This window comes from Melanotaenia boesemani, chromosome 4, assembly GCF_017639745.1.
Source record: "Melanotaenia boesemani isolate fMelBoe1 chromosome 4, fMelBoe1.pri, whole genome shotgun sequence".
Taxonomy (NCBI): domain Eukaryota; kingdom Metazoa; phylum Chordata; class Actinopteri; order Atheriniformes; family Melanotaeniidae; genus Melanotaenia; species Melanotaenia boesemani.
In genome coordinates this window covers 26,634,052-26,654,109 of record NC_055685.1, presented here as the reverse complement: position 1 = coordinate 26,654,109, position 20,058 = coordinate 26,634,052, and the positions used below count along the sequence as shown (strand labels likewise).

At 39.7% G+C, this 20,058-nt stretch overlaps 1 protein-coding gene across 1 annotated transcript; it reads left to right on the top strand.

Annotated features, from left to right (window-relative positions):
• Nucleotides 1-16,783: 16,783 nt before the first annotated feature.
• Nucleotides 16,784-17,567, top strand: LOC121638806 (E3 SUMO-protein ligase ZBED1-like). The gene is made up of 2 exons (XM_041983801.1): nucleotides 16,784-16,928; nucleotides 17,009-17,567. Exons 1-2 carry the CDS (start codon nucleotides 16,805-16,807, stop codon nucleotides 17,353-17,355), a joined length of 471 nt encoding a protein of 156 aa, XP_041839735.1. The 5' UTR covers nucleotides 16,784-16,804; the 3' UTR covers nucleotides 17,356-17,567.
• Nucleotides 17,568-20,058: the final 2,491 nt, after the last annotated feature.

Genomic DNA, 20,058 nt, shown 5'->3' with positions numbered 1-20,058 from the left:
CTAGTGCCACTAGAGTTTAAGTCAATACTGCAACTCATGCATGTGACACGTTACCTCACATCAATGTGAGTGGCCTATGTGCCAAACAAAAGCGTAGCAGCCATGATACATATACGGACGCATCGCTAACAGCAAGTATATCCCAGCCCTTAGGTTTCTTAAACCCACCTAACACACTACAATTATGCAATTTGGAGTCAAGTTGCATGCATATATATGTTCAGTTGGACTCTGACTGACTAAAATGCAAACACTCTAAAAAAATGGAGGAAGATGATACAAGAAAGAAACAACAGCTGGTAACAACAGAGAATAACCACAAGTGTCAGAGTGCTTCTCATTTGCAAAAAAAGGAAGGACAAACTGTACAGAGCTTTAAAACTATCCAGCTCACTGCTCCACGTAGCAGCAATTGGCCTCCATTGTTTGTCAGTTCTATGTGTCTGTGATGTAGTACACTAAAACCACAATGCTAAAAAGCTGAAGGGGACACATCGCCATTTATCGTAGTATAGTCAGGAAAACATATGTAAATAAATCAATTCTCCAGTCATGACTAATTAAAAGTGCCTAATCATTTTATGACCGTAGCTCACTTTACTTGTGCATGTAAACGCTCTGACTTTCCTTCAGTATTTCCAACTGTCTGTCCCTCTAAGGATGTGGAATAAAACAACAATCACAACTCATCAAATCACCATCAGCTCCCAATTAACAGCATAATTGTAGATAATTAATAAATTGACTAACGTGCCGAGGCAGGAACCAAACAGAACCCTCATCTCCCAGGGGGCTGAAAGCAGCTGTAACTCTCATCAACCCCAACACAAACAACGCCTCCCTTCACAACTTCAAAGGCAGGAATTAGATAATTCAGTGACTGTCCTGCGAGGGAGCAGCGAGCTAATTTTCTTTCACAAACAAACTGTCAAAACACACCACACATTTCATACAACGACCAGAGGGGTCTAAGATCGTTGCCAACATTAGGACTTTGAAGGGAAGTGTTTTTTTTTGTTGTTTTTTTTAACCATGCAGTGACTTGGAATTGAGAAAAAGGACCCTTCAAAGGATAGCCTTCAAAGGGAGTTGTAATTATTACATAAAGACTCTCAGTCTCTGTTGTCATCTCCCTGTCTTCCTCTCACCCTCTCTCTGTCTCTTCCTCTCTCTCTCTCTCTCTCTCGCTCTTTCTCTCTCTCTCTCTCATTGTCACTCTCAATATTTTTCAGTGTCTCCCTCAGAAACAACCTGCCAGATTTGGATGAAGTCAGGTGAAAAATAAGTTATCCTCAAAATTAGTTTTATATCTCTTGTGACCCCTCTGTCTCCCACGCCTTCCTAGATTCACTAACAACTTAGTATAAGTCAACGAGTATAAAGTCTCTCTCAAGTATTAGTCACTTCTGTTCTTTTGCTCTCAGTCAAATGGCCATTATATACTATATATATATATATATATATATATATATATATATATATATATATATATATATATTAGGGCTGTCAAAAATAATGTGTTAAATTTAATTTAAATTTAATATTTTTAATGCAATTAACGTATTGCTTCTTGACAAGCCCAATAAAACCATCATTTCTCTGTTGTGATGGCAGATAGAACATGGAAAGGAAAGATGGAAAACATGGGCCACACCAGCACTTTTCCTATATTCTATTTTAAACTTATCCTGCACCAATGTTTGCACCAACATGTCAGCTTTAGTGGCTCTCTGGTCAACTCTGTTTGTTCTCTGTTTCTGTTCTCAAAAATTCATTAAAGGAAACCTTCTCTAACCCTGTCCAAAAAGTAAGTGTATTTTTTGGCATCATCTTTTAAAATTTTTATATTTGTACCATAAAATGTCCCCTATGTTTCCAATTATTATTGAAAAAAAAAAAAAATTCACTGAAGGGTTAAGCTGAAGCTGAAACTAACATTTGCTTGTTAAAGTGGTTTGCAAGATCAGAAGAGATTGGGAGAGATGATGCACCCCTGTCTCACTCTGGACTGTATTGGGAACCAGTCAGTATATAAGAGTGTTGCCCATAAAGGCATTACACTCAAACCTTTTGTAAAAGCTGGTTATGTTTTTTTTATTTATCTTAAGTAAAATGCTGTAGTAGCGAAGTATCTTTCAGCGATTGTTTCAATGGACACTAAAGGCTTTCTTGAAATCTACTGAAATATACAGAGTTGATGTAGAGGGGTGTGTTATATTCTAAACACTGCTCTAGTATGTTCCACAGTGCAAATATCTGGTCCATACATCCTCTTCCTGAAGGCTGCTTGTTCTTTTCTGCGGCTGGTGTCATTGGTTGGGTCCATCCTGTTGAGAAGGTTGGTGTTTGGCAAAACTGTCAACAATCAATAACGTAGACCTCAAAACTAAGGAATGGAGCTCCGATGCTACATTACTACCACCAACCTCATTGCTGGACATAACAAGCTACCTCGTTTATGGCATTGGTGCTTACATGTATGAACAGTTCAGAAACTACAAATCTCTGGAAGCTCACGGACATTTCAGGAATGGCTGGGTGCAGGATCTCTTCACATTTCGTCCGCAGGACTGTGACAACAGTTGTCACTGCAAAGGTAAGCTAACCTGGCTGTTAAGTGAAGTTATGACCGGTGGTTAGGGTTACTTTACTTGTTTTGTCTGATTTTCTTTACTTTAAACTCTGAGCATAAATAATTCATGTGTATCACAATGTTGGAAAAGAAATGACCTCATATTTATATTACGTAAGTCAGAAAAAGTTGAAAAAGATCTAACAATTAAGTCTACCCTTTTTTCATACAACATAATTGCTCAAGCAGATATGTCAGTCTTGCATCAGCCTGTAAACCAGACACTGTAATAATGTAGAAATCCTTACAAATTAAGCAAAATATAGGAAACAATTAAACACTGTTGTAAACTCTTGTTGTTTGTGTGCCAATGTGTTGTCTGCAGGTCTTGCACTCCCAGCAACTGACTGACACTCCACTGAAGCCCTGGGCCATCATTAAGCCATCAGGAGCCATATCATCAGGTCACTACACATGTATGGCAGGGACATGCACACATGCTATGCTGTTTAAGCTGGAGGCAGTTGTCAGATGCAGAGAAACAATTACCGTAACTGGACAACCTGCATACTGGATGATACCATGCAAGCGGGAGCAGAAGTAGGACACAAAATAGGCTTTATCATTGGAAAAGCTAATATAAAATGCCTTGATAAACTTCTGGGCTTTAAGGACTGCAAAGAACTAGTGTACATACAGCATTGCCACGTAGCATCAATGGGATTCAAATCTTACAGAACTGCAGAAAGTCTCCCCAAAAGATTCAATTCTGTCAAATCTCCTGGCATTTTGTGATGCATTTGCAAACACAGTGCAGCCATTTTCAGCACCAGATTCACTGTGCCATTTGCGTAATGAGAAAATGGATGGCACTGAGTTTTCTGTTTAGCGCTTGCATTGTAAAACCTTGGCAAGAAAAGCAGACATTTCAACTGAGCAGGCAAACTACATAAAAAAAAAACAAAAAAAAAACAGCAAAAAACAGATCTTCAGCTTGGTATCACTTTGTATTACAGCATCAAATATGCATGCAGTCTATGTGTCAGACCTGCACAAGCCTGTCCACAGTGAAAACAGTTTGTTGTCCCAACAGCAGTGATAAACACCAAAGTGCTGCTACTGCATGGGGAAGACAAAATGAAGTGAGAGGGCAAACATGTTACAGACTGCAGAGTGAAAAACATCACTGTGTCTTTGAGATGCGTCATTGTGGGTTTGTCATAAACCCAAATTTTCCTCAAGCTGGAGCATCTCAGGGTGGGACTGTGCAGTGCACTTGTTGTGGAAAAGGCTGCATAGAAATAAAATGCCCTTACAAGTATTGTGACTCTACTATTGAGGCGACATGCAACAGTGGAGACTATCACTTCTGTGTAGAAATGGCACCACTTGTAAAAATTTCTGTTCCACAATTTAAAAGACCATGCATAACATCAAAAACCACACAAATGTGCACCAGGGAGAAGGAAACAGCTGTCAAGTTGTGGTGTTTTTGTTATGGACCAGAGAGCAAAGATGACATGGTGCCCTGTGACAATCAAAACTGCCCCATTGTGTGGTTCCATTTAAGTTGTGTTGGTCTACGGCATGCAACAGCTAAGACTTTTGGATCTGCTCTCATTGTTGTTCTTGTTGACAAATTAGCACATAGTTTGCACTGTTTTTAGCACAATTGCACATTTTATTGTTTTATTGTTGATGTGAAATTCTCTCACTACATTACTTGAACATTTTATGCCACAACTTCAGTTTATTTATATTGTGTGTCATGTGCATATTCTGTATTTTCTTTTATTTAAATTTTATATATTTACCATTGTGCTGGTACTGTGAATTTCAATAAAAACTACTTATATAAAAAAGTAAAACTGTCAAGCTTCTCAGTCGGTTAACAATCATGCATTCTATTTAGTGTTTATCTCCACAAGATTTTTTAATGTAGTTAGTGATGTAGAGTCATTTTTATTATCTGACTGAGACTGGTCAGTCATGTAAAAAAAAACACAAAAAACTTGCACAATTTTGTTTGCACAAATAGTATGAAAAAAAACCTTCCAACTGTCTAACTGTACACATACATCATCGTCATCATGTGTCTCATCCTCTGTGATCAGCTGATTACCTTCTCCAGCCTTATGTGTCTATTTCCTCAGCTGATCCTACTTCGTCTTGCAGAGCGTGCAACGTTTGTGGGTAAAACTGATGTGTCCTAGATGCAGAAATGGGGCCCACTCATTTCATAAGCTGGTTGACCTACAATCACATTGTTGTATTATTTAAAAAGCTAGTTAACATTGGATGCTTCCACAATCTTAACCACTTAATCAGAGCAGTTAACCATCCCGTCAGATCTCACAGAGCACAACAGAAAATCTCATGCATTGATACATATTTGTGTTATTATACATTCTTATTTTTTTACCTGTATATTTAAAAACCACTCACCCAGTGATGTCTTGATATAAGATGAAGGACACAATCAGATTAACCTATCTCTATGTCCCTCTCTCTTTGCCTGTGCTTTATGGTGCCACATCATATGCCAGCAACTGGATATGCCAGCAGAGAAACCTAGGGGGGCATTATCAGAGAAATCAAACTAAAGAAAGAAACAAAAGCACAGAGTAAGAGATAAGACAAGAGTGAACACTGGAGTATCTTTTACTTGGAAGACACGGAGAAGAAACAGGATGCAGGACAAATGTTGAATTAGCCTTTGTGTGAAAATCTGAAACGCTTCAGTAGTACTGCTTTGAAGCTTAATGAACTTTGAGCTTGAAGGGACAAGACTCCCCCCCACCCCCGGAAACAACCAGCAAGGAAATTTAAAAATAGAAAAAAAAAACAGCAAGAAACCACAGTGATAACATCTCAGTATCATTTTACATTAAAATAAGTCCTCTGTGACATGCTTGTCCACCCACATGCAAACTTATACATTATGTCATGTAGACATGCCATGAACATCCCAATGAAACTAAACTGTGAATTTAAATTACATGAAAAATTCATTAATATGATAATCCAAATACTGGACCACGGAGATATACTCATTACCACAACATGTGCACGTCCACCTTATGCATTTCTCACTCACATACTTACCCCTGGTAAATATACATGCAGACTCATTACAGAGTGAAGGCCCCTCATCTTCTGACTTTATATCATTCTCATTAGTTCAATTATCAGCTCAGTGACCAGAATGGTAATAGAGGATTGGGCAGGAGGTGAATGAAGAAAGTGAGAATAAGGAAAGGAAGTAAAGGATGAAGAGGTCTTGATAGTGGGGAATAGAATATGGCCCCAGTAGGTGATATAGCGCCTGTTGGCAGTTTTATTCTTGGTGAAAAATGCCTGAAGGATTTGTTCTACTTTTAAATCTAAACAAAGGCAGCTGGACTTGATGGAGTTACTTAAAGATTGTCCCCCTCTCAGTCGAAAGGGCAATGGGAGGCTCAAGGTTTTCAAGTTCTTGTGAAGTTTTAAGTACTTTCAGAGTTGTTGATGAGGGTAACATTAACTCAGATGTGCATAGACGTTAAGCTGTCCAGAAAGAAGTTCAGGGATGGATTCTAAGTGGCTGATAGTAAAGGTTAAAATAGTTAGGTTAAAAAGTAAAGATTTCCCTATTTTGACATATAGCTTGTTTCGCTCCCTTTAAGAGTATCATCTTCGCTGACTGGAGTGAATCTGTTATGCTTCTCAAAGTCAAGTTAAACTTTATTATCCCACTAGAGGAAATTCATGTGGTCATTTCATATCTCTCACTGCAATTTACAAAGACAAAACAAAAAAAAAAAAAACAGAGAGAGAATTAAGGAGTACAAAAACAAATAAATAAGTATAGCAATGGAAAAACAACAAATAGTAAAAAATAGTACAAGACAGCCAGTATCTTGTGATCTGTAATACAAAAACCAAGAACGGGCACAGGTACATGTGTGTGCAACAAAAGAGTCCCTTATGAAACTGCATGTGTTTGGAGTCTAATAATTTAAAACCTAAATGTACAGCTCTAATACAAGTCCAATAATCTTACTTGCTGTGTTAACTGGATGTTGTAGTTTTACTGGTCTTTCACATGCATATTGCCAAAAATACAGACCAAATGACAAAACACTGCAGCAGAGCTTTGTAACATATCTGAAGAATATCACTGTTCAGTTAAAACTGTTCAGTTTTCTAAGAAAGAACATTCTTGCTGCAGCTTCTTGGTCTTACTGAGTACACAGGCCTGAAAGGACGGTTCTTCATCAATGTCCACTCCTATTATATATTGAGACCCATTCTACTAGCTCGCATGTGTCATAAATGGGAGAACAACTATACTTTTCTTGTTTAAATCTACAATCATGTCTTCAGTCTTTTTAACATTGATCTCAGGAAAGCTACTGTATCTGCACACCACTGGATAAAACCCTGTACCTCCTTTTCACATCCTTCCACTGGGTGGCTGTAGTTTAGGAGACAGAGCAGTCATCTGGTTTGATTCCAGGTTTCCCCTGACTACATGCCAAAGTGTCCTTGGGTAAGACACTGAACCCCACATTGCCTCCCGATGTGTCTATTGGGAGGCACACAATGCATATACTAATGCCAATACTTAAAGTACATATGCACTAGAAAGGATGACCTTGTCGCCGCTCAAACAAACAACTGTTCTGGGAACAGACCTGAAGATTTGGCTTTTCTCTTGTCCAAGGTGATTTTGTAAAGTGGTTGTTTTATTTCCTTAATCTATAGGTCTGCATATCTCTCACTGTCTATTGTACATTGATCTGATTATGGAGGCATTTTGTCCTTTGGAGAGGCAAGCCTGAGCTTCATAATGTTACCACCCTTGCACAGGCCATACATAGCTATACATATGACCCATTTATTGTGCTTTTTTATCCTTTTTTTTTCCCTCAATCTGTATTCTTGTTGGTACATCGTGTAGAGTTCTGACAACTCGCAGCTTGTGGTCCAGTGAGTGGTGAGGACTCAAAAAGCATATTCTGATCTGTGTGAGTGAGTTTCTCCACAAGACCAGAATATTTCTTCTGACATCCTACTGAGTTGACTTGATCTTGCTGTCCACTGCATTGATGTGTTCTGTGAAGGCTTCCTCTTCCTATATTTTTGACACCCACGTTTCCTCCACATTGCTAAACCAGTGGCTGGGAGCATCTCCAGAGTACTGGCTCTGTTCTCTACCTCCACAATAGAGATTGGTCACACTGGTCAGTTCGTGACATTTCAATGTTTTTGTTGTGCAAACCTTTTTTATGTTGGAAAGAAGTGATGGTAAGGTAGCGGTTGTGGAGAACACGTATATGATGATGTGGTTGGATCTGTAGAAGTTTGTTTTTAAAATAAATATCACAATCTGAAAATGTTGCAATAAGTAACATGCCTTTTCCAGTTTAATTCATAATCTGTGAGTAATTACAAAATATTGTTTTACATTATTAGCACAAATCAACCTTTTTACCCTCTTAGAAATGAAAAGATCAGCCATATTTGGGAGATTCCTCTAGGAGCTAAAGGGATAATTCATTTAAGTACTGGATCTGGTGCATATTCTTTCTACCAGTTTAAAAAATACGAAAAAGATGTTCCTGAATGCCTCTTATTTCTCAGTGTTTCATCATTAATGAGGTGGAACATTGCCAACAAACACACAGAGTCAGGTTTACGGTTTAACATTATTTATATCTCAGTTTATATCTCATTATTTATATCTCAGTTGCTGCGATAATTAGCTTAATTAGCTTAATTAGCCTCCTTGCTTTTGCAGCCAAAAAGTGACCATTTGTTCCTGTTAAATGAGCTGAAGCCATTCAAGTTTAAGATGTGTGTTGTAGAAAAGAATTAACTACAAAATATTGTAGAATTGCCTTCACTGGCATCCCCATTCACCTTTAACTCTCCACTGGTAATGGTATGATCCATTTAATATTGCTGCAATTCAACAGGCCATTCAGGACAAAACAAGTACAGTTTAGTTGTAGCAACAACAAGTACAACAAAACAACAACAACAAAAAAGGTTATTTCTAGGTGATTTTTGAAGTCGACTAGTCAGACTTGTCAAAATTGATTAGTCAATTAGTTGTGATGTCATCATGATGTCATCAATAATGGAAGGAAAAAACATTGTGTGGCCTCTAATGTCCCTTATTGTTCACCAGGCAGATGAGAAAGCGGGTCAGGAAGACATCAGGATTGAACCTGGGTTGGCTGCTTTTTACATGCTGGCGGCTGCTACGCTAGGTGAGCTAAACACCACGCCCATAGGAACATTTAGCAATAACAAAACCAGTTATTTTTCTCGTCTTTCCGTCTTGTCTTTTTGCTCCTGAAGCAACATTTCTGAGGGTTTAGTAACCAGCTCTGGTCTGTTGACTCCACTATTGGTGAAAACACTGAAAAAGCTGGTAAACTTTCTATCCCACTGCTGAGCTCAGGAGGCAGAGAATAGGTGATTCCTCCTGGTTGAAGCTGCAGCTAGTGTATGAGCCATGAGGAGAGTACGTGAGAGTGCGTCTTGTCTTCAAACCCTAATCAAAGAGAGGAGAAACTGGATCAGCCCATCCAAAATGAGGCATCTTATTTTTCTTAATGCCAACCTGCACTGAGGACATTAATCCTGCTTTCTTGAGTTTGGGTCTCATTCTGTTTTGTGGATTTGTTCGCTGTTTTTTGTTCATTTGTGTAATATAAGATTTTTGTTGAAATAGTAAACAAAAGTGGTTTTGTATCAGAAAAGAGGCAAAAATGAGGCTTCTTATAAAAATGCTAAACACAAAGGGTTTTCAAAACACAATTCATTAATTTTTGAAAAGTTAAGGTAAATAATGGGGCTAAAAAGAGCCGGCTCTTGTTTGGGAGCCGAGGCAAAAGAGCCAGCTCTCTGAAAAGAGCTGAACATCCCATCACTACTCCCTACCGCTCTGGCTCCTACACTGTGCATCTCTCCTCCTCTCCAGCTCAACCATTCTTAAAGGGGCCAGACTGTTCTCTTAACACAGCACTGTAAACAGCACCATGTTTCTGCACAACCTTCAAACAAAACGTCGACTTTAAAGGAAAAAGCCATCAATCTTGTGCACCGTTTCAACTAATTGATTAGTTGACTAGTTGTGTACATCCCTAGTTGTTTCCCATCAGAAAACTGTTGCATGAATCAATAAATTCTATAATACACCTCAGTATAGAAATTCTGTCATGTAGCCTGTATGTCATAAATGTGTTTAAAATGTGATTAAAATCAAATGAAAAGTTTTCCTTTGAGGTGATAATGTGGAGAAATTATTTCCACACGGCAAAAAACTGCCCAATTAAGGCACAGTGTGTCACTGCACTTCCTAAATTAGCACATTTAAATTTCATTTCATATTTATCTTCAAAAAGAATCTCAGAAGATGTGATGAATTTCTTTGAAAATGTCCTATTTAAGACTAATGTAGGCAACACAACTTAGCAAGTTGAATGAAAGATGGAAATTTTCTGGTATAATCAGGTGCAGTAGGTATTCTCTCTGGTGAACTCGGTAACTTTGCAATTTGGGAGCAAGATTAAAAGTTTTTACACATTCCGTAGTTATGACACCTTTTAATTAATTTGCTTTAAATGCCAGATTTACACTTGACAGTCAGCTTTAGCTACTTTTGCCATGGGAGGGCTGTTGCAGCTCTCTGAGATAGACGTGAAGCCTGAGTGAAAATGAAGGGGCTTCGTTGCATAATTTCTTTGGTATTTGAATAATTCTGAAAAAGCTTAGGCTCACCTAAGGGAGAGAAAAAAAGTGGTAAATCTCTGAAAGCATTTAACTCACCTTGCTGTTTTGGAAAAAATTAAATGCATGACTCACCTCTTTTCCACTACCACCTGCTGTGTTTTTATCAAATGCAAACAGTGGGAGGTATAATTAAATATCCTGAGATGGGAGGTAATCTAAATAATCTTTTATTTTGACTGATATATTATCATTTTGGTACCATGAATACAATTTGTAGAAGGTTATGCTACAGGGATAGAGTCTGGGCTATATTTAAGATATTTTTCATTTATAAACTCAACGTATTTTTCTTGGAAATCGACTGAAGTCCTTTGAGTTTATGGCCAAATAAAAGAAAAATATATTTTAACAATTGAATATTTGCTGTATATATAGTTTAACCCTTTGATCCCTGAGCCAAAAACCCCAAAACTGCATTTCCATAATGAAATTAATATGGAGAGAGTATATCTCTGTAACAACAAGGTGCATTTGGCTACTTTTAGAGTCATAATAAAAGGAATCACTTGTGAAACTTGTTGAGATAAATATTAGAATATGTGTTACTGGTGAACAATAAATGAAAATGGAACATTGCAAAGTATCAGACTTGTCCTTAAAAAACCACCAACAAAAAAGTAAAAAAAAAAAAGAAGAGAGGTATGTGTATATATTGTAAAGATGTAGCTGTAGCCTCTACCAAAACATAGTACAATATGTGAAAATTATCTCTACAAAGGCAAACTCTGATAAAGCAGTACAGAATTAGAGAGGTTTTAGTGGAGACAGCTCAGGCGAGGTCTCTGCAATGGCCATTTTGGCACAGTTTGGCATCATTTGTTCTCAAAGGATACCAGACTAATATAATTTCTAATCTGTTCCCCTTTTAGATTCAATAAGAACAACATAAAATGGACCTGCTGTAAATCTGAACAACACATAAAAACATATTTGTGCAACAGCAGCTGAATGCGCGAAGGTTTGGCCCATCCAGATTGTTCAGTAACTGCATGACTTCATTTGGTGGCATAACAAACAGCTCAGCAGGTTTGCAGATGCAGTGTCCCTCATCTGAGAATCCTTGTGGGTCATATCATCAGTAAGATGGGAAAAGAGAAAACAAAACATTGAATGGGAGATTTGACTGCTTTTTCATTATATTTGCTAACTCTGAATTTGATGCCAGCAACACATTTAGCAAATGATTACGTTTTAGTTTTATTTACATTTTATAAATCCTCCCATCATTTGGAAATTTTGGAAACCTAAATCATAAAAATGCATTTGTGTTAACAATTAGAAACAAAATATATTTAGTTTTACTCTGTATGTTTAAACATTAATTCTGCATAGTAATTGTCATTTCTTTTATTGTTTTTGGTGAATTTGGATTTGTAGCGGATTTCAGCATCTTCAAAATAAAGATTGGAACTTTTGTTTAATCCTGACTGAATTAAACATCTTTGAGGATTTTCATCCTTACAGACAAACGGTCTCTCTCACTCCCAAAGTGGGGGTCTGACTCAGATTTATGACTTGGTTTCCAGTTCCACAGGTCAACAAAGACCGACTCTCTCCATCCTGGACTGGGGAGTACTTTGTTTAAGTTATATACAAGATCTGGGAAATTTCTGAACTTTAATCTTCTGCACTATATCTGTCTTTTTAGTTGACGAACTGAATGTTTTATGATTCCCAGGTGAAACTCCTCATCCAAAATGTCCACTTTGAAACTGTTTCTTTCTAAACTTGTGTTTTTCTTCAACTGATAAAGAAACCCCCCTTTCTTGCAGCTTTCTGCTCTAATGGCCCAGGACATCTGGACACACCAAGAAACGTTCATCTCACATACCAACGAGGGTAATAAAGTGATTTAATGTAACTCTGTGTCCCAGCATAGAAAGGACAAAGACTTTGTATGAAGTAGTAAAAGATTGTACTAGTTAAATGTACATATATACATACATATGTATTTCATTTTGATACCATGCACATGCATATAATCCTTATAATTTTGTACAAAGTTTAATCAGCAAGCTTGATTAATTTGTGATCTGAAACTTTATTACTGTTTGTTTGAGATATAACCTTCTTACTATTTTATTGTCTTTTCAGTGATTCACTGATGATTTTGATGATGTTTCATTTAAAGCTTTAATAACTTGGACATGCAGATATATTCACAAAATGTTTAATTTGATACTCTTTACAAAATGATCAGACCAGCTCTACATCTGCTATCTGACCCAAAACCAGCCCAAAAGACTGTTTATTGGTCAAGATAATGGTCCCACATCCTTTCATGGGGCAGGTCATCAAACTAACACTTTTTGAACTCAGAACAAAGAGTTAAGTTCGCTCTTCGAGTCCGTTCGTCAAGCTCTGTCTTCAACCTCCCCCTCTTTAGACATGGCTCTTTTCCAGAGTTAGGACACTTTGTCTGAACGCAAGAGAGAGAGAGAGATGCTGCCGGAAAATTAAGTTTGCAGTGATGTGAAGTACATCACCAGATACTAAAGTTTGGGCCTGCATTCAAGATGCATGATTCATTTTTTTTTCCTTTCTGGACTGATTGACTCCGTAGTTCATCCCTTTTTCCAGCTAATACTTCTCTTTTCTTTAGTTATGTTTTCATCTTTTGAACTTAATGTGTGTATACTTAATATTGATCCTAGATTTTGATCTTTAATTTGGATAACTGGGTAACGCAGGCTGACCAAAGCTTCAGAACCAGTTCTACAGAGTTCTTTTGGACTGACCCAAAGCTGAACTGTTCTCTCCTGCCTACCACTGCAAACCATTCACTGTCCATCATCGATACCACCAGCCGAGCCGCGGGAGAATCCGCATCAGCAGAGCTGCCTGATCCAAACCTTTGGACCACCATGTGACGCATCTTCTGGCCTTCTTGGGAGTCGTTCGGGATCCAAACCACCTGTGCCAACTTCCTCATTTGCCCGGGAGAGTCACCACAACCGTCGTAAGTCGGCTTGATCCAGACAGAACCGGACGAGTCCTGCTCGGATCAATTCTCTGCTTGTCTGCTCAAGGAATGGTTGGTTGTCTGACAGTGACCTTAGTAGTTTTTCATCTTAGTTAAACTTCCAGCTTTAAACAGATGATTCAGTTTTCCCTCTTTTTCTTTTAGGATTCAGAGATTCTTTTTCAGTCCTAAAACTTAGTTTAGTTAACACCGCAGGTTAATTACCTTTTGTTACATCGCTTGCATACATTTCATTCATTCTGACACATTACATTGAAATAAGATTCTGGTTTGAACGCCGTATTCTGCATTTTACAATGTTGGATTCATTTTCCTATGCGAAGTCCTTTGTAAATATTTCCTTTTCATTTATGCATGATTAGACTAGTAATAAATATTTCATATTTATTCTAAACTGGTCTGGTTATTTTGAACTCCTCCTTTGAGCCATGTTATGGGTCCCTTCGACTTATAGCAGTCCTGAGACTGATTAATTGATAACTGATTGATTTGAGTAGCTTGAATTAATTAATTTAATAAATTAATTAATTTAGTACTCTAATGGTGTCCACACAGCCATTAGATTGGTATAAGGCTATCTGTGTGGTGGTGCTCCCAAGGTAATCAAAATTTTGAATAAGTCATAATTTTCTGAAATTATTAAAATTAATAATGTTATTAAACATCCTTAATGTTTAATGACGCTAAATCACTACAGATTCTCTCATGTTAAAGATAATTTTAAGACCTTTTTTTTTCCAAACCTGCTCTCTACCATCATTAGGTAAATGATGTAGATGTTGTTTCAAGTGTTTTATGTATGTATACATATATATATATATATATATATATATATATATATATATATATATATATATCTTCTTCTTCTTCTTCTTTCTTAAAACCCATCTCTCTTTCTACTCCATTCTCAGATATTAATTTCTTTTCCTGCCATTTGGTCTTCCTCACCTCTTTCTGAGCCCTATGGCCTGTTGTTGCAGACTTTCTTTGTTAATATTCTGAGAATCCCCTCAGTTTTGACCTCGGGGCAAGCCTCTGAAAAGATCTCATTTTGACTGGGAGCTACCAATAATGCGTTCATAAAGTTGTAAAGTAGGGTCAAAAAAAAAAAAAAAAAAGAATGGACAAAATAGTAATGAAATAACAAATTACAAATACATGCAGATGTATTCATATTGTATGTCACACCTTCCTGCTTCCAAAATGGTGGTGCGGACACACACAGCGGCTCCAGGCTCTTGGCCATTTACATTTATTTTGATGTTTTTGTATGTGTTTTCACCCTTATTTTTAAGACTGGAAGCCTTAATCTAGTATGGAAGGGCTGACCTGCTGGAATTGGGGATAAACTATGTTTTTCTCCATCGCCAAAGCCAGATTTTATTATACCCAAACTGCAGCAGATTATAGAGGCCCTCACCGCCTCCCGTTGCGGCCAAGGAGACAACATAACCAAAAGCGGGGCAAGTGGAGCGGGCTCTGTGTTAGGCTACAATCTAACCTACACAGACGAGCTCTGTCCCGTCTCCTCCTCGCCAATGCCAGGTCTCTCACAAACAAACTGGATGGAATTCGTCTGAGGATGGTCTCACGTGTGACAGACAATCTTCACCAAGTCCTGGCTGAACAACAATATCCCTGACACAGCGGTGGAGCTAGCGAGGCACTCTCTGTTCCGTGCCAACCGGACTGCAGCTTTGGGTAAGACCAAAGGTGGAGTTTTGGCTCTGTATGTTCACAGTAGTGATGCGCGGGCCACCCCCTAACCCGCGGGTCCCGCGGGTCCCGCGGGTCCCGCGGGTTACCCGCGGTTCGGGTTGGGGCGGGTCAAAGAATTTTTGCTTCACTGCAGGGCGGTTGGTGTGGTTTACTATTCTGAAATATCTAGTTCTATCTATTAATTTTATTTTTTGTCAAACTGAAAATAAAGACCTTAATCAGTGTCTACATTTTGTTACTATAACATGTAAGACAAAATATTTATCAGTTATTTAAACACAGGTCACGTTTTATAACATAATGTCCATGTAGGCAATTAGTAGGCTACGCAGGCTACATGCAGAAAGCGCCAAGCAGACAAGCAACAAAAGGAAGAAGAAGTGTTGAACAACATTCGTTCGAAGTTTACGTCCTTAAAAAGAAGAAGGAGGGTCAAATGGCTAAATCACAGGTTTGGGACAGGTTCAGCGAGGTAATCAGTGCAGACAACAGCAGCAGCATTAGCTATGTGAAATGCGATTCCTGTGAAAAACTATATAAGCATGACAGCCACAAGACGGGCACATCCAGCCTGGCAAGATATGTTTGCGGAGGAGCTAAAAAGAAGGACATGTCTCAGGGTCACACAGGTATAACCGCGTTCTTAAAAACTACAAAAATCCCAGCGCAGCTCAAATCTGAAGTTACTGACGCATGCGTTGAATTGTGCTGTAAAGATCTACGGCCCTTTGACATTCTATCTGGTGATGGATTTCATGCAGTGGCCCAATGTCTTATCAACACAGGTGCACGTTTTGGGCGTGTGGATGCAAGCAGCGTACTCCCTCACAGACAAACCGTGTGCGACAGGGCCAAAACACAGGCCGCAGAGCAAAAAGAAATTCTTGCCCAAGAGGTCAATAAAGCTCTGGACTGTGGTATTGCAATTACCACTGACAAGTGGACGGACGAGTACAATAAACGCGCATTTACAGCTCACTTCATAAGCGAGGACTGGAAATTGAGGAGTCGTGTCATAACAACGGCTGAATTTGACTCTACTCTTAAAAAAAACAGCTTTTAACATTCACGAACAGATGATCAAAGAGCTTCATGACTTTGGAATTAATGATGATCGTTTACAAAAAGTCATGTTTGTGAGTGACCAAGGAGCCAACATCAAATCTGCACTCCGGAGCTACAAGTGGGTACCATGCACCGCACATGTAATAAACATCATCCTCAAACACACGTTTGATTTGAAAGAAAACACACCACTATACACGCAAGACATATGTCAAGTCATTGACAAATGCAAAAGCCTTGTGACATACCTCAAGAAGTCCAGTACTGTGGTAAATCTCCCTCACGCTGTCATTCAGGAGTACAAAACTCGATGGAATAGTAAAGTTGCAATGATGCAGTCTGTCACCAAACAGTATCGCGAAATCCAACAAGCAATGCAAGAAAAGGACCAACTTCATCATCTGGATGGGATTCAGCTTGACGTACTGAACACACTCACTGAGTTCCTGGTGCTTTTTAAAACAGCGAGTGATGAGCTTGATGGGGAAAAATATCCATCTATTCAGCTTGTTGCGCTATGGTTCTTTAAACTAAGAAAACACTGCGAGCCGCAATTTGCTGACCCCGAATATATGGTTTACATTACAGCACGGGTAATGCAGCTATTAAATGAAAAACTGCCCATTACCATCACACACAAGCTTGGGACTTTTCTTTGTCCACGTTTCAAGTCTCTGAAGATGTTTTCAGTTGAGGAGAGACATGCTGTGTACGACCAGGCCAGGCGTCTTGTGAGAGAATTGGACAGAGCGCGTACACCGCCACCAAATGTGCCATCGGCGGAGCCAGAAGCCTTGCTTCCAGGTCAGTACCGCGAGCGTTATATAATTCTGTGCTTATAAATTAAAGTGATTAGGCTACTCCAAGTTGTATTTTCTTTTTAGTGGAGGAAGCTGGAAGAGCCAAAAGAAAAATGGGCGACTTCAGTGAGTGGGAGGATGAAGGTGATGCAGCTGAGGAGAAAGACGAGGTTCACCGCTACATTGACAGCCAGTTCTTCTGGGATGGGGAAGATCTTCTAAGTTTCTGGGAGTCGCAGTCGCAGCCAAAGGCCTTTCCAGTGCTTTCCAAAGTGGCAAGAATGATTCTTTGCATCCCTGCAACGAGCGCATCGAGTGAGCGCGCATTCAGCTCGGCAGGCCGGGTGCTTGAGTCCAGGCGAAACAGACTGAACCCCGGGACAGTTGATGCTATTCTTTTTTTGCACAGTGCAGGCAAACGCCTAAATTAAAACGGCTACTTTGAGAGAAAAAATACAGGCTAGATGGAGGTCGTTTTGGTTGCTCTGTGAGAGCAGATTTTGAAGCCTCCCGGTGCTGAGGTCAGTTGCACACCGCTGAATAAGCGTAATAAGTTTGATTAAAAATGTTTCATACAAGTGGCAAAATGTTTTATTACCTACTTTGTTTGTCCAAGCAGGGACCCTGGGGTTAAAGTTTTGCTGTTTTTTTATTGTTTTGTATTGCACTGATATAATTAAGTCTAAAAAATAACCCTAATTTTATTTAATTTTATTTAAAACACTTTATTTATTTGCCTATTTCTGTTTATAGGCTTAACGTTCAAATGAAAATACATTTTGTGTTGCCAGGTTCCAGTGCCAATTTAGGAGACCATATGCACCTTTCTCAGACTAAATAAAAGCATTCATCAATATCATAACATGTGTTTTAATAGGGCGGGGCGGTTCTGGTTGGGTTAAATAAATAGAAGCGGAGGTGCGGGGCGGTTTGGTGCAGTCAAATTTTTTTAAAAGAGCGGGACCCGCGGGTCGGAAAAAACCCCGGCCCGCACATCACTAGTTCACAGTGTACAGCTAAGAATATTTTTGTAACCTACTGCTCCCTCGACCTGGAATATCTGGCAATAAAGTACAGACCATTTAAACTGTTTGCAGAACTCAGCTCAGTTGTGATTATGGCAGCCTACATAGCACCGCGACCTAATGCTTAGTTAACACTGGAGGAGCTGCCCTATCACAGGGCAGATGAACGCTAATTCTGAGGCAGCTGTGATCATGGCTGGGGACTTTAACCACATGGAATTAAAATCTGTCCTCCCCAAATTCCACAAGTTCATAAACTTTCTGATAAGAGACTTAAATATATTGGACTAGGTCTACTTAACATTCCAGGAGCATACAAGGCTGCAGCTGCTCCTCATCTCGGGATGTCAAATTTTATTTCTTTGGTGTTAATCCCCTGCCTATTGGCCTCAGATCTGCAGGACCAAACCCACCACCAGAACCATTCAGGTTTGGACTGAGGTGGCCTCTTCCGCCTCAGCACATAGACTGGGGAGTGTTCAAAGAGGACACTGATCTGGAGTAATACACGTCATCTGTGCTGTCCTATGTTTACTTCTGCACTGATGATGTCGGTGAAGCCATGGGTTCAGTTTGGTCCCTGCTAAAAGCCCAAGATGCAGCCTACAGAGCAGGAGACAAACTGGCTTATAGCAGGGCCCGCAAAGAACTGAAAAGGGACATCCAGCTGGCAAAACTCAGGTACAAGCAGCACACTGAGGAGTACTTCAATGACAATGACACACACAAAACATGTGGAAAGGCATCAAGTGACCTTCACCCTGAGGAGGATCAACATCATCAGTTCAGATAAGGTGTCAGGTCAGACACCAAAATCGTGTGCAGACCAGTTGGCAGAAGTTTTTCAAAGACACCATTCCTGCCAGCCTGGACAGCCTGCAACCGTTCAACGGAGGATGCTGTTTCGATAGTGCTTTACATGCCCCTCACTCACCTGCAGCTTCCCAGCACCTATGTTAGGATGCTGTTTGTGGGCTTCATCTCAGCCTTTAACACTGTTCTCCTGGATGTGCTGGCCCTGAAGCTCCACAACCGGGGTCTGTCAGCATCACTCTGCACCTGGATCAGTGACTTCCTCACCAACAGGCCCAAAGTGGTGAGGATAGGGAAGTGAACGTCTTCACCGCTGATTCTCAACACTGGAATGCCGCAGGGTTGTGTGCTCAGTCCTGCCCTGTTCACCCACTTACATAGGACTGCCATCTACCCCACCAACATGGTTGTGAAGTTTGCGGATGATACCACTGTGGTGGGTCTCATATCCAACAATGATGAGACCCAGTACAGAGAAAAGGTCCATAGTCTCACAAAATGGTGTTTAAAGAACAATCTGGTTCTTAACACCAATAAGACAAGGGAGGTTATAGTAGATTACTGAAGGTCCAGGAAGACTGAGCAAGCTCCTCTCTGCATACACGGAGAGGCAGTGAAGCATGTGGACAGGGTTAAGTTCCTGGGCATCCACATTTCATCTGACCTCTCCTGGACTGTGAACACTTCACACCTGGTAAAGAAGGCCCAACAACAGCTCTTCTTTCTCAGAAAGATGAAGTGGACGGGACTCTCTTCTCAGCCGCTTGTGAACTTCTACAGAGCCACTATTGAGAGCATCCTGTGTCTCAGTGTGACAGTGTGGTATGGCAGCTTAGGGGATTGTGGGCCGCCGTCTACCTGATCTGGATTCCAGCTAAATTGCCTGAGTCCAGGAGAGGGCCAGACGCACTGCAGCCGACCCAATCCACCTGGGCAATGTATTGCTGTACCGCTTCCATCAGGAAGGTGGTACAGGAACATTAAAACCACCACAAAAAGCCTTAAGGGACAGATTCTTCCCCAGAGCTATGAAAGCAATAGCCCCCCTGTGGTTCAACACTTACACTGCCCCATCACCCCCCGCACAGCACTTCACACCTTCTCAGACACACACACACACAGACCTCCATCCTTGTACTGGGATGCACTTTATCCACCCTGTAAATGTTACTGTCTACTGGGAATTCTTTTTTTCTGTAGATATAGAGGTGTCCTTATATCTTTTATATATTTTATATCTTCATTTTTTACTTATTTATGTGTGCTTGTTATATTTCTATTTTCTTTTATATGCAT

Bases quoted from the DNA above. Each gene is read 5' to 3' on its own strand.
- LOC121638806 (XM_041983801.1), top strand. From the start codon at position 16,805: ATGTTTTCAGTTGAGGAGAGACATGCTGTGTACGACCAGGCCAGGCGT. The intron at 16,929-17,008 runs GTCAGTACCGCG...TTTTCTTTTTAG, and splicing joins GCCAGAAGCCTTGCTTCCAG to TGGAGGAAGCTGGAAGAGCC.